General features: G+C 41.1%; 1 protein-coding gene across 1 annotated transcript in view; it reads left to right on the forward strand.

Moving 5' to 3' along the window:
- Positions 1-14609, forward strand: part of PDE10A (phosphodiesterase 10A) — a 768738-nt gene that overhangs the window by 669867 nt on the left and 84262 nt on the right. Inside the window, exons 17-18 of the mRNA XM_053710922.1 lie at positions 9012-9167; positions 10878-11050. Of these exons, the coding sequence (XP_053566897.1) occupies positions 9012-9167; positions 10878-11050 (329 nt within the window). The remainder of the gene's footprint in view (positions 1-9011; positions 9168-10877; positions 11051-14609) is intronic.

Below are 14609 nucleotides of genomic sequence, written 5' to 3' on the forward strand. Positions count from 1 at the left end.
ATTTGACCACCAACTCGCCAAAAACGAATGTACTAAAAAATCTATTTGTCCGCTCGCTACAATTTCCGCTCCCACCTCGTTATTTTTGCCTCGCCACCTTTTAGGTGGCGGGCAAGGTACAAAACAATAGGAAAGTCAATCTAGACGCCAGTCTAGACATATATAAAAGGCAGTAATATCAGCATTGTACAGCATAACTGGCGTCTAATTTGTCTCTCATTTCCATGAACATAAATTGCGCCAAATTTGTCGACTGTAATTAAAGAGTAATCTATATTTCTTCTGTTATGTGTGATCAGTCCACGGGTCATCATTACTTCTGGGATATAACTCCTCCCCAACAGGAAATGCAAGAGGATTCACCCAGCAGAGCTGCACATAGCTCCTCCCCTCTACGTCAGTCCCAGTCATTCTCTTGCACCCAACGACTAGATAGGATGTGTGAGAGGACTATGGTGATTATACTTAGTTTTTATGACTTCAATCAAAAGTTTGTTATTTTAAAATAGCACCGGAGCGTGTTATTACTTCTCTGGCAGAGTTTGAGGAAGAATCTGTCAGAGTTTTTTACTATGATTTTAACCGGAGTAGTTAAGATCATATTGCTGTTCTCGGCCATCTGAGGGAGGTAAAGGCTTCAGATCAGGGGACAGCGGGCAGATGAATCTGCATTGAGGTATGTAGCAGTTTTTATTTTCTGAATGGAATTGATGAAAAAATCCTGCCATACCGTTAAAATGACATGTATGTATACACTTCAGTATTCTGGGGATGGTATTTCACCGGAACTACTCTGTTAAAGGTCACTAATCCTTTTTAATAACTATTTATCATGTTAAACGTTTTTGCTGGAATGTAGAATCGTTTACATTGCTGAGGTACTGTGTGAATAAATATTTGGGCATTATTTTCCACTTGGCAGTTTTTTTGCTTTAATTGTGACAGTTTCGTTTCTCTTCACTGCTGTGTGGGAGAGGGAGGGGCCGTTTTTGGCGCTCTTTGCTACGCATCAAAAAATACCAGTCAGTTACTTTTATATTTCCTGCATGATCCGGTTCATCTCTGATAGATCTCAGGGGTCCTCAAACTTCTTTGAAGGGAGGTAAATTCTCTCAGCAGAGCTGTGAGAATTCTTATAGTGACTGTGAATAAAAACGTTGCTTTGTATTTTTTATGTCAAATTTAATTATTGTTATTTTACTAATGGGAACAAACCTTTGCTAAAAGTTTTGTTGTTTTAAAGTTTGATGCTATAACTGTTTTTCAGTTCATTATTTCAACTGTCATTTAATCGTTAGTACCTCTTTGAGGCACAGTACGTTTTTTGCTAAAAAAGATTATAACCAAGTTGTAAGTTTTTTGCTAGTGTGTTAAACATGTCTGACTCAGAGGAAGATATCTGTGTCATTTGTTCCAATGCCAAGGTGGAGCCCAATAGAAATTTATGTACTAACTGTATTGATGCTACTTTAAATAAAAGTCAATCTGTACAATGTGAACAAATTTCACCAAACAGCGAGGGGAGAGTTATGCCGACTAACTCGCCTCACGCGGCAGTACCTGCATCTCCCGCCCGGGAGGTGCGTGATATTTTGGCGCCTAGTACATCTGGGCGGCCATTACAGATAACATTACAAGATATGGCTACTGTTATGACTGAAGTTTTGTCTAAATTACCAGAACTAAGAGGCAAGCGTGATCACTCTGGGGTGAGAACAGAGTGCGCTGACAATGCTAGGGCCATGTCTGATACTGCGTCACAGCTCGCAGAGCATGAGGACGGAGAGCTTCATTCTGTGGGTGACGGTTCTGATCCAAACAGATTGGACTCAGATATTTCAAATTTTAAATTTAAATTGGAGAACCTCCGTGTATTACTAGGGGAGGTCTTAGCAGCTCTCAACGATTGTAACACCGTTGCAATACCAGAGAAACTGTGTAGGTTGGATAAATACTTTGCGGTACCGGCGAGTACTGACGTTTTTCCTATACCTAAGAGACTAACTGAAATTGTTACTAAGGAGTGGGATAGACCCGGTGTGCCGTTCTCACCCCCTCCAATATTTAGAAAGATGTTTCCAATAGACGCCACCACTCGGGACTTATGGCAAACGGTCCCCAAGGTGGAGGGAGCAGTTTCTACTTTAGCTAAGCGTACCACTATCCCGGTGGAGGATAGCTGTGCTTTCTCAGATCCAATGGATAAAAAATTAGAGGGTTACCTTAAGAAAATGTTTGTTCAACAAGGTTTTATATTACAACCCCTTGCATGTATCGCGCCGATTACGGCTGCGGCAGCATTTTGGATTGAGTCGCTTGAAGAGAACCTTAGTTCATCTACGCTAGACGACATTACGGACAGGCTTAGAGTCCTTAAACTAGCTAATTCCTTCATTTCGGAGGCCGTAGTACATTTAACCAAACTTACGGCTAAGAACTCAGGATTCGCCATACAGGCACGTAGGGCGCTGTGGCTAAAATCCTGGTCAGCTGATGTTACTTCTAAGTCCAAATTACTTAATATACCTTTCAAGGGGCAGTCTTTATTTGGGCCCGGTTTGAAAGAGATTATCGCTGACATTACAGGAGGTAAGGGCCACGCCCTACCTCAAGACAAAGCCAAAGCTAAGGCTAGACAGTCTAATTTTCGTCCCTTTCGGAACTTCAAAACAGGAGCAGCATCAACCTCCACTGCACCAAAACAGGAAGGAGCTGTTGCTCGTTACAGGCAAGGCTGGAAGCCTAACCAGTCCTGGAACAAGAGCAAGCAGGCCAGGAAACCTGCTGCTGCCCCAAAGACAGCATGAACCGAGAGCCCCCGATCCGGGACCGGATCTAGTGGGGGGCAGACTCTCTCTCTTCGCCCAGGCCTGGGCAAGAGATGTTCAGGATCCCTGGGCACTAGAGATCATATCTCAGGGATACCTTCTAGACTTCAAATTATCTCCCCCAAGAGGGAGATTTCATCTGTCAAGGTTGTCAACCAACCAGATAAAGAAAGAAGCGTTTCTACGCTGCGTACAAGATCTGTTAATAATGGGAGTGATCCATCCGGTTCCGCGGTCGGAACAAGGACAAGGGTTCTACTCAAACCTGTTTGTGGTTCCCAAAAAAGAGGGAACTTTCAGGCCAATCTTAGATTTAAAGATTCTAAACAAATTCCTAAGAGTTCCATCGTTCAAAATGGAAACTATTCGGACAATCTTACCCATGATCCAAGAGGGTCAGTACATGACCACAGTGGATTTAAAGGATGCTTACCTTCACATACCGATCCACAAAGATCATCACCGGTATCTAAGGTTTGCCTTCTTAGACAGGCACTACCAGTTTGTAGCTCTTCCATTCGGATTGGCTACGGCTCCAAGAATCTTCACAAAGGTTCTGGGTGCCCTTCTGGCGGTACTAAGACCGCGAGGGATTTCGGTAGCTCCATACCTAGACGACATTCTAATACAAGCTTCAAGCTTTCAAACTGCCAAGTCTCATACAGAGTTAGTTCTGGCATTTCTAAGGTCGCATGGATGGAAAGTGAACGAAAAGAAGAGTTCTCTTTTTCCTCTCACAAGAGTTCCATTCTTGGGGACTCTTATAGATTCTGTAGAAATGAAGATTTACCTGACAGAGGACAGGTTAACAAAGCTTCAAAATGCATGCCGTGTCCTTCATTCCATTCAACACCCGTCAGTAGCTCAATGCATGGAGGTGATCGGCTTAATGGTAGCGGCAATGGACATAGTACCTTTTGCACGCCTACACCTCAGACCTCTGCAATTATGCATGCTAAGTCAGTGGAATGGGGATTACTCAGATTTGTCCCCTACTCTGAATCTGAATCAAGAGACCAGAAATTCTCTTCTATGGTGGCTTCATCGGCCACACCTGTCCAGGGGGATGCCATTCAGCAGGCCAGACTGGACAATTGTAACAACAGACGCCAGCCTACTAGGTTGGGGCGCTGTCTGGAATTCTCTGAAGGCTCAGGGACTATGGAATCAGGAGGAGAGTCTCCTTCCAATAAACATTCTGGAATTGAGGGCAGTTCTCAATGCCCTTCTAGCTTGGCCCCAATTAACAACTCGGGGGTTCATCAGGTTTCAGTCGGACAACATCACGACTGTAGCTTACATCAACCATCAGGGAGGGACAAGAAGCTCCCTAGCAATGGTGGAAGTATCAAAGATAATTCGCTGGGCAGAGTCTCACTCTTGCCACCTGTCAGCAATCCACATCCCGGGAGTGGAGAACTGGGAGGCGGATTTCTTGAGTCGCCAGACTTTTCATCCGGGGGAGTGGGAACTTCATCCGGAGGTCTTTGCCCAAATACTTCGACGTTGGGGCAAACCAGAGATAGATCTCATGGCGTCTCGCCAGAACGCCAAACTTCCTCGCTACGGGTCCAGATCCAGGGATCCGGGAGCGGTTCTGATAGATGCTTTGACAGCACCTTGGAACTTCGGGATGGCTTATGTGTTTCCACCCTTTCCGCTGCTTCCTCGATTGATTGCCAAAATCAAGCAGGAGAGAGCATCAGTGATTCTAATAGCGCCTGCATGGCCACGCAGGACTTGGTATGCAGATCTAGTGGACATGTCATCCTGTCCGCCTTGGTCTCTACCTCTAAGACAGGACCTTCTGATACAGGGTCCATTCAAACATCAAAATCTAACTTCTCTGAAGCTGACTGCTTGGAAATTGAACGTTTGATTTTATCAAAACGTGGTTTTTCTGAGTCGGTTATTGATACCCTGATACAGGCTAGGAAGCCTGTTACCAGAAAGATTTACCATAAAATATGGCGTAAATACCTATACTGGTGCGAATCCAAACATTACTCCTGGAGTAAGGTTAGGATCTCTAGGATATTGTCTTTTCTACAAGAAGGGTTAGAAAAGGGTTTATCAGCTAGTTCATTAAAGGGACAGATTTCAGCTCTGTCCATCTTGTTACACAGGCGTCTGTCAGAAAATCCAGACGTCCAGGCTTTTTGTCAGGCTTTGGCTAGGATCAAGCCTGTGTTTAAAGCTGTTGCTCCGCCATGGAGTTTAAACTTAGTTCTTAACGTTTTACAGGGTGTTCCATTTGAACCCCTTCATTCCATTGATATAAAATTGTTATCTTGGAAAGTTCTGTTTTTAATGGCTATTTCCTCGGCTCGAAGAGTCTCTGAGTTATCAGCCTTACATTGTGATTCTCCTTATCTGATTTTTCACTCAGACAAGGTAGTTCTGCGTACTAAACCTGGGTTCTTACCTAAGGTGGTCACTAACAGGAATATCAATCAAGAGATTGTTGTTCCATCCTTGTGTCCAAATCCTTCTTCAAAGAAGGAACGTCTTCTACACAATCTGGATGTAGTTCGTGCCCTCAAGTTCTACTTGCAGGCAACTAAAGATTTTCGCCAAACTTCTTCCCTGTTTGTCGTTTATTCTGGACAGAGGAGAGGTCAAAAAGCTTCTGCTACCTCTCTCTCTTTTTGGCTTCGTAGCATAATACGTTTAGCCTATGAGACTGCTGGTCAGCAGCCTCCTGAAAGAATTACAGCTCACTCCACTAGAGCTGTGGCTTCCACTTGGGCCTTTAAGAATGAGGCCTCTGTTGAACAGATTTGCAAGGCTGCAACTTGGTCTTCGCTTCATACTTTTTCCAAATTTTACAAATTTGACACTTTTGCTTCTTCGGAGGCTATTTTTGGGAGAAAGGTTCTTCAGGCAGTGGTTCCTTCTATATAATGAGCCTGCCTATCCCTCCCGTCATCCGTGTACTTTTGCTTTGGTATTGGTATCCCAGAAGTAATGATGACCCGTGGACTGATCACACATAACAGAAGAAAACATAATTTATGCTTACCTGATAAATTCCTTTCTTCTGTTGTGTGATCAGTCCACGGCCCGCCCTGTTTTAAGGCAGGTAAATATCTTTTAAATTATACTCCAGTCACCACTTCACCCTTGGTTACTCCTTTCTCGTTGATTCTTGGTCGAATGACTGGGACTGACGTAGAGGGGAGGAGCTATGTGCAGCTCTGCTGGGTGAATCCTCTTGCATTTCCTGTTGGGGAGGAGTTATATCCCAGAAGTAATGATGACCCGTGGACTGATCACACAACAGAAGAAAGGAATTTATCAGGTAAGCATAAATTATGTTTTTAAATTTGTATTGTATAGTTGTCAATCTTTATAATTATTTTTATATTAATATTTATATATTATCAGATCCAGATGAAGCCATATCCAAATTGTAAATAAATATTACAAAAATATTTGTTATCACTCTGTTATCTGTTATCGCTCTGTTAACACTCTTCAAAAAATTTTGAACAATAATAAAGTTGTTTAGATAAGTTGAACTTTTATAGGAGCAAAATTCTATTCCCGCGACTACTATGATGTTCGTGACACCTTGCATGTCACGTGTTAATAATTGGCCAGACAATTCAACTGAAAGTTAAGTACATCAGCTTAGTCGCGGCGAGCGAGGCGTCAAATTTATCAATAATCCGCCACTGCTCGCGGCGGGCTAGACTTGTCTATTTATTGGGGGGTTATTAGTACATAGTGACAGCGGACACCATTTCGCCCGCGGCGAGTAACGGCGAGTTTTTCCGCGTCTAAAATGACGGATGAATTGACGGCTTAGTACATGGAGCCCCAAGTATATTCTTAACTGGAAATAAGTATTTTATTTAAAAAAAAATGTTTTTTAGTTTGTGTGGAAAATATTTTAAATGTGTTTGGTACACAATAAATATTAACATCTACTATAATAATGATATGGGTCACTATGAAAAACTCGGTATATTCATGGTTTGCATGTTTAGTCATTTCTTTGTCACACTTTTAGCTTTTAAAATAAACATCAGGTAAAAAAAAAAATCAATTGACCAAAATAGAAACGTTAACTTTGTTATGAATTTGAACGTACTTCTTAAGATGATAAATGTGATCAGCTTTAATGCTACAAATGATCACGCAATAGCTTCTGAAAGCAAAATAATATGTAATGTGATATCAAATGGTAGATCCAGGGAAGTGGTTCATCTTTTATGCCAATTTGTCTATTTGTGAAATAGCAAATTATACAAATGTCTCTGGGGCTTCAACAAAAGAAACTGATGTCATACGAATAGTTATAATTTGTTATAAATATCTCTCATCTTATTTCACTGGGTAAAGTACTGTATGTTTTTGCTCATCTTTAAAAAGTTGCATATATTTGAATGCATTTTCTTTCTTTGTTTTTTCTTTTCTTTTTAACCTAGTTTGGTAAATTATGTAGGAATTAATATTTATTGAAGGACATAAGAAATCAAATGGCAAAACATTTTTTTTAAACTTTTTTTTTTTTTTTTTCTGACCCGTAAGTAAATGATTTAAATGTCTGTGAGAGAATTGATTAAGGTTGGAAGAGAAGTAGAAAAAAAAAGTAGTTGGTGTTTTTATGGGATAACCTAATCTGTTTTCTGCGGGTAAAATAGGACTTAGAAGAGATGGTGTGTCCACAGAGTTAACCTTTATCAGCCTTATTAAAGGGACACTGTACCCAATATTTTTCTTTCGTGATTCAGATAGAGCATGACATTTTAAGCAACTTTTTAATTTACTCCTATTATCAAATTTTCTTCATTCTCTTGGTATCTTTATTTGAAATGCAAGAAAGTAAGTTTAGATGCCGGCCCATTTTTGGTGATCAACCTGGGTTGTTCTTGCTGATTGGTGGATAAACTCATCCACCAATAAAAAAGTGCTGTCCAGAGTTCTGAATAAAAAAAAGCTTAGATGTCTTCTTTTTAAAATAAAGATAGCAAGAGAACGAAGAAAAATTGATAATAGGAATAAATTAGAAAGTGGCTTAAAATTGCATACTCTATTTGAATCATGAAAGAAAAAGATTTGGGTTCAGTGTCCCTTTAATGAAAGGTCACCATTAGCCATATACTGGAGTAATGAATTACTGATGGGCTGCAAAGTCCTTCAAAGGAAATGTTCTACCTCATTTTGGTGGGGTTTTTTTTTTGTTTTTTTTCCTTAGCTTTTATTATTTATCCTTCAAGAAATGTTCTATTTTATGAGTATTCAACAGGGTGGTTGGTAACAATCATAACACTGATTGGCTAAAATGCATGTCTGTCAAAAGAACTGAGATAAGGGGGCAGTTTGCGGAGGCTTAGGTACAAGGTAATCACAGAGGTAAAAAGTATATTTCTATAACAGCGTTGGTTATGCAAAACTGGGGAATAGGTAATAAAGGGATTATCTATCTTTTTAAACAGTAACATTTCTGGAGTAGACATGGATCATGTAATTTTAAGACTATTGATCCTAGACTACTGTGTGTTTAACACCCACAAAGGGGTTAAACACACTTTAGAAATATCTCTTGGGACTCGCTGAGCAGAAGACACTGCTGATCTATTAAGCAGCACTAGTTGCGCAAGTCACATGTTGAACTAGCACTGCTGATTGGATCATTGGCATCTGCTTTTTACCATTAGTGCTTTGCAAGTCCTGAGTGGTATTTCTAATGTGTGTTTAACCCATTTGCAGAGGTTAAATACACAGTAGTTTAGGGTCAATAGTTTTAACATGCTCTAATGGATTAGAACATGCCATTTTTATTTTACTATACTGGCCCTTGAAAGTACAATAGTATTCTTTGCTGAAGAGATACCTAGGTAGGTGTCTGGAATACTGCATGGCTGGAAATAGTGCTGCCATCTTGTGCTCTTACTAATGTACAGCATTCTTGCAAAACAGCTGCCATATTGTGCTCCAGAAACGTGCACGCTCCTGAGTTAATGTCCCTGCTTTTTAACAAACGATAAACAGATTAAGATGTATTATGCTTGTTCTACTGCTGTTCTGATCAGGTATATAGCTTGCCAAATATGCAGGCCACATTCTCCTAGAATATTTTTTTACTGAGTATGTAAAATGTATTATAAGTTATGAATTGCACTGATCAAATTAACCCTTAATAAATACACATCTATATTTGTTTTTATGTTTCAGAGGAAAGGGCTTTTAATTGCATGTTTGTGCCATGATTTGGACCACAGGGGATATAGCAACAGCTATCTACAAAAATTTGATCACCCTTTAGCAGCTTTGTATTCCACTTCTACAATGGAACAACACCACTTCTCCCAGACTGTGTCTATCTTGCAGGTAAGAATAGAATTGTAGTTCAGTGGCATATCTAGTAATGTAATTTGGTGGCATATCTAGTAATGTAGTTCAGTGGCATATCTAGTAATGTAATTTGGTGGCATATCTAGTAATGTAGTTCGGTGGCATATCTAGTAATGTAATTTGGTGGCATATCTAGTAATGTAGTTCGGTGGCATATCTAGTAATGTAGTTTTGTGACATATCTAGTAATGTAATTCGGTGGCATATCTAGTAATGTAGTTTGGTGGCATATCTAGTAATGTAGTTTGTGGCATATCTAGTGATGTAGTCCGGTGGCATATCTAGCACTGTAGTCCAGTGGCATATCTAGCACTGAAGTTCAGTGGTCTATCTAGCACTGTAGTCCAGTGGCATATCTAGCACTGTAGTCCAGTGGCATATCTAGCACTGTAGTTCAGTGGCATATCTAGCACTGTAGTTCAGTGGCATATCTAGCAGTCTAGTTCAGAGGCATATCTAGCATTGTACTTCTGTGGCATATCTAGCGTTGTACTTCAGTGGCATATCTAGCATTGTACTTCTGTGGCATATCTAGCGTTGTACTTCAGTGGCATATCTAGCATTGTACTTCTGTGGCATATCTAGCGTTGTACTTCAGTGGCATATCTAGCATTGTACTTCAGTGGCATATCTAGCGCTGTACTTCAGTGGCATATCTAGCGCTGTACTTCAGTGGCATATCTAGCGCTGTACTTCAGTGGCATATCTAGCGCTGTACTTCAGTGGCATATCTAGCGCTGTACTTCAGTGGCATATCTAGCGCTGTACTTCAGCGGCATATCTAGGGCTGTACTTCAGCGGCATATCTAGGGCTGTACTTCAGCGGCATATCTAGCACTGTTCTTCAGCGGCATATCTATCACTGTAGTCCAGTGGCATATCTAGGGCTGTACTTCAGCGGCATATCTAGTGCTGTACTTCAGCGGCATATCTATCACTGTAGTCCAGTGGCATATCTAGGGCTGTACTTCAGTGGCATATCTAGTGCTGTACCTCAGTGGGATATCTAGGTCTGTACTCCAGTGGCATATCTAGCACTGTAGTCCAGTGGCATATCTAGCGCTGTACTGTACTTCAGTGGCATATCTAGCACTGTACTTCAGCGGCATATCTAGCACTATAGTCCAGTGGCATATCTAGCGCTGTACTGTACTTCAGTGGCATATCTAGCACTGTACTTCAGCGGCATATCTAGCGCTGTACTGTACTTCAGTGGCATATCTAGCACTGTACTTCAGCGGCATATCTAGCACTATAGTCCAGTGGCATATCTAGCGCTGTACTGTACTTCAGTGGCATATCTAGCACTGTACTTCAGCGGCATATCTAGCACTATAGTCCAGTGGCATATCTAGTATTGTACTTCAGTGGCATATCTAACACTGTACTTCGGTGGCATATCTAGCACTGTAGTCCAGTGGCATATCTAGTATAGTACTTCAGTGTTATATCTAACACTGTACTTCGGTGGCATATCTAGCGCTGTACAATCTTTTATGTACATTTACATTTGTTTATCTATACTGCTATGCTCAATTATTCAGTATTTCTGTGTTTACAGTTAAGGTAACATAATACTTGTGTTACTGCAAAACATAACATACTTTTTTTCCAATTGCTATACTAACTGAATGTGAAAAACTTTAGGGCATTGTGCTTTTTATCTGTGTTTCCGTTTTCACATAGCTGGAAGGGCACAATATCTTTTCCAACCTAAGTTCCAATGAATATGAACAAGTTCTGGAAATCATACGCAAAGCCATCTTGGCCACAGACCTTGCATTGTATTTTGGAAATAGAAAGCATTTGGAGGAACTTCACCAAAAAGGAGCACTAAACTTTAATAACCAAGCACACAGGTACATAGAAATTAAGTATGATAGTATGCACAAGGGTTAAATAAAATAGAAGCAAAATGTAAATTAAATCTAGTGCTTGTGCTTTCTTGAATTACACTCTTTCATCTTGTGTTGGGCAACAAGGGTGTTTAACTCTCTCACTTTATTTTACAACACAATTAAACTTTCACATCTATTTTCTCACAAATGAACATTTGTTTGCTGTTCTCAATCAGCACCTTAGCTATTGGGCCATATAGACATTAGCTGCAAGCATTATGGCACTTCTAAGTATCACTGCTGTTTGTGAAGTATTCTAATTGAACATGGATCACTACTTTGTGACTAGACATCAGAAAATCTAGTTCGGTTAAAAACAAATACCTCCTAATTGTTTGTTATTTATATATATATATATATATATATATATATATATATATATATATATATATATATGTTTCCAAAAGTTTATATGCAATAATCAAGTGGATAAATTTGAATAATTTGTAGTGTCATAAATATTTAGCACTGCTGGATCTGTTGGCGCTCAACAAATAACTTCTTATAAATCTTGATCTTGAGAATAAAGCATGCAGACCATTTAACCCCTTCACTACAGTGAATTTCAGAGAAAAACTTGCCTAAAGTATTATTATTATTATTATCGGTTATTTGTAGAGCGCCAACAGATTCTGCAGCGCTATAAACATAGACGGAATACAAGGAAAGGTTTGTGATCAATAGTTATAGCAATGGCACTACATGCGGATAAACTCCCTAGTATTTCCCCAGTGGTGAGTTACGATTATTAGTGATTTCGTATTTGTACTAGTATTGGAGGGGAGGGGTGCTTTGCACAAATATAGTATACAAAAAAATTTGTGGAGATGCAAAAGAGAATCCCACTACAGAATGCGAGAATACTGTATATATTGGAATTTCGCCTTTTCAGTCAGGATAGTGAGTGCTATTCTCGCATTCTGTAGTGGGATTCTCTTTTGCATCTCCACAAATTTTTTTGGAATACAAGGAAACATTTATAGGCATGAGATGGGTAGAGGGCCCTGCTAAGAGTCGCACTGTTGTAGTCTGCTCTAAAGAAGGTGATCTACAAACAGCATGGCTCTTAGGCTTACATGCTAAGGGGGTTCAAGGGGATAGCAATTAAGGAGAGGAAACAGAATAAAGAAAGGTTAGTGTAGGTTGTATGCATCCCTGAACATTAGAGTCTTTAGGGAGGGCTTGAAGTTTTTAAAACTAGGGGAGAGTCTTGTGGAGCGAGGCAGAGAGTTCCACAAGATGGGAGCCAGTCTGGAGAAGTCCTGTAAGCAGGAGTGTGAGGAGGAAATGAGAGAGGAGGAGAGTAGGAGGTCATTAGCAGAGAAAAGGGGACGGGATGGAGAGTATCTGGAGAAAAGGTCTGAGATATAGGGAGGAGCAGTGCAGTTGAGGGCTTTGTATGTCAGAGTGAGAATTTTGTGTTTAATCTTGGAGACAAGAGGAAGCCAGTGAAGGGATTGGCAGAGAGGTGCAGCAGACTAAGAGCGACGTGCAAGGAAGATGAGCCTGGCAGAGGCATTCATTATGGATTGTAAAGGAGCTAGGCGGCAGCTGGGCAGACCAGAGAGGACAGAGTTGCAGTAATCGAGGCTGGAAAGGATGAGAGTGTGAATTAAAATCTTAGTTGTGTAAGGAAATGTCTAATTTTAGAGATGTTTTTAAGGTGGAAGCGGCAGGATTTAGCCAAGGACTGAATGTGAGGAGTGAAAGAAAGATCTGAGTCAAGTGAGACCCCAAGACATCAGGCATGCGGGGTATGGGTAATGATGTAGTAGTCAACAGTTAGAGAGATTAGGGGTGGAACTTTTTGAAGAAGGGGGAAAAATAAGGAGTTCAGTTTTGGAGAGATATAGCTTGAGGTAGTGAGAGGATATCCAGGAAGAGATGTGAGATAGACAGTTAGGGACACGGGTTAGCAAGGAAGGAGATATGTCTGGTGCAGAGAAGTAGATTTGGGTGTCGTCGGCATACAAATGATATTGGAACCCATGGGACTTTATTAGGGAACCTAATTATGACGTGTATATTGAGAAGGGGACTGAGGACAGAGCATTGCGGTACCCAGAAAGTGGTGACGGGGCAAAGGAGGCCCCAGAGAAGGCTACATTAAAGGTACGGTTTGACAGGTAGGAAGAGACCCACGAGAGGGCTGTGTCACAAATGCCGAAGGATTGGAGGGTTTTGAGCAAAAGAGGGTGGTCAACAGTATCAAAGGCTGTGGACAGATCAAGGAGGATAAGCAGAGAGAAGTGGCCTTTTGATTTTGCTGTAAGTAGGTAGTTGGTAACCTTAATGATTGCCGTCTCTGTGGAGTGATGAGATGAAATCCAGATAGCAGTGGGTTGAGGAGGGAGTTTAAAGTAAGGAAATGGTAGTTGGATGGGGAGGTGCGATCAAGAGAAGGTTTTTTAAGGATAGGTGTGACCAATGCTTGTTTCAGAGATGAGGGAAATATACCGTTGCTAAGAGAGAGGTTGAAAATGTTTGTGAGTATATAGGGGTAAGGGTAGAAGAGAGGGAGGGGAGCAGCTGTGAGGGGATAGGGTCAAGAGGACAGGTAGTGAGGTGAAAGCTTAGTATAAGTGCCAAAACTTTTTCCTCAGTAACAGGGGAGAAAGAGCTAAATTTATGGCTATGTGGGTTGTGGTTGATTGCGGGGCTTGAGAGGGGGTGAGAGAATGTCAGTATGTTGAGAGCTGATTTAGTTTCTGATGGAGTCGATTTTGTTATTGAAGTGGCTGCCAAAGTCTTGAGCTGACAGAGAAGTTGTATTAGGGGGTGGGCGGAGAAGAATATTGAAAGTGGAGAACAGACGTTTTGGGTCTGAAGGAAGATAAGAGATAAGAGTAGAGAAGTAATGTTGCGTATTGAGATTAAGGGCAGAATAGTAGGAATTCAAAATTAACTTGTAGTGAAGGAAATCAGCTGAACTCAGAGATTTTCTCCAGTGCCGCTCAGCAGTACGGGAACATCTGCGTAGGTACTGTGTCAGAGGAGTATGCCAGGGCTGAGGATGAGTGTGTGATTTCTGAGCAATGGTAAGAGGGGCCAGATTGCCAAGTACCAATGTAAGGGTGGAATTATAGTGGCAGATAGATTGGTCAGGGCAGGAGAAGGAGGAGATGGATGAGAGGTTCGAGGGAATTAGCAAGCTGTTGCTCATCTAATGACATAATGCTTCTGTGAAGTTTGGTGTGAGGAGTAGGAGGGAGAGTTGTAGGGAGGGATGAGCTGTTGCAAGTGAGGAGATGGTGGTCAGAAAGAGGGAAAGTAGAGTTTGTGAAGTTTGAAATAGTGCATCGATAGCTAAAGATCATGTCAAGGGAGTGACGATCTTTGTGAGTGAGAGAGTCAGTCCATTGTGACAAACCGAAAGAGGAAGTGAGTTGCAGAAGTTGTTTTGCAGAGGAGGCAGTGGGATTGTCAAGAGGGATGTTGAAGTCGCCAAGAATCAGGGCAGGGGTGTCTAAGAAAAGGAAATAAAGGTAGCCAGGCAGCCAAGTGATCTAGAAATTGAGTT

Source organism: Bombina bombina, chromosome 4 (genome assembly GCF_027579735.1).
Source record: "Bombina bombina isolate aBomBom1 chromosome 4, aBomBom1.pri, whole genome shotgun sequence".
Taxonomy (NCBI): Eukaryota; Metazoa; Chordata; class Amphibia; order Anura; family Bombinatoridae; genus Bombina; species Bombina bombina.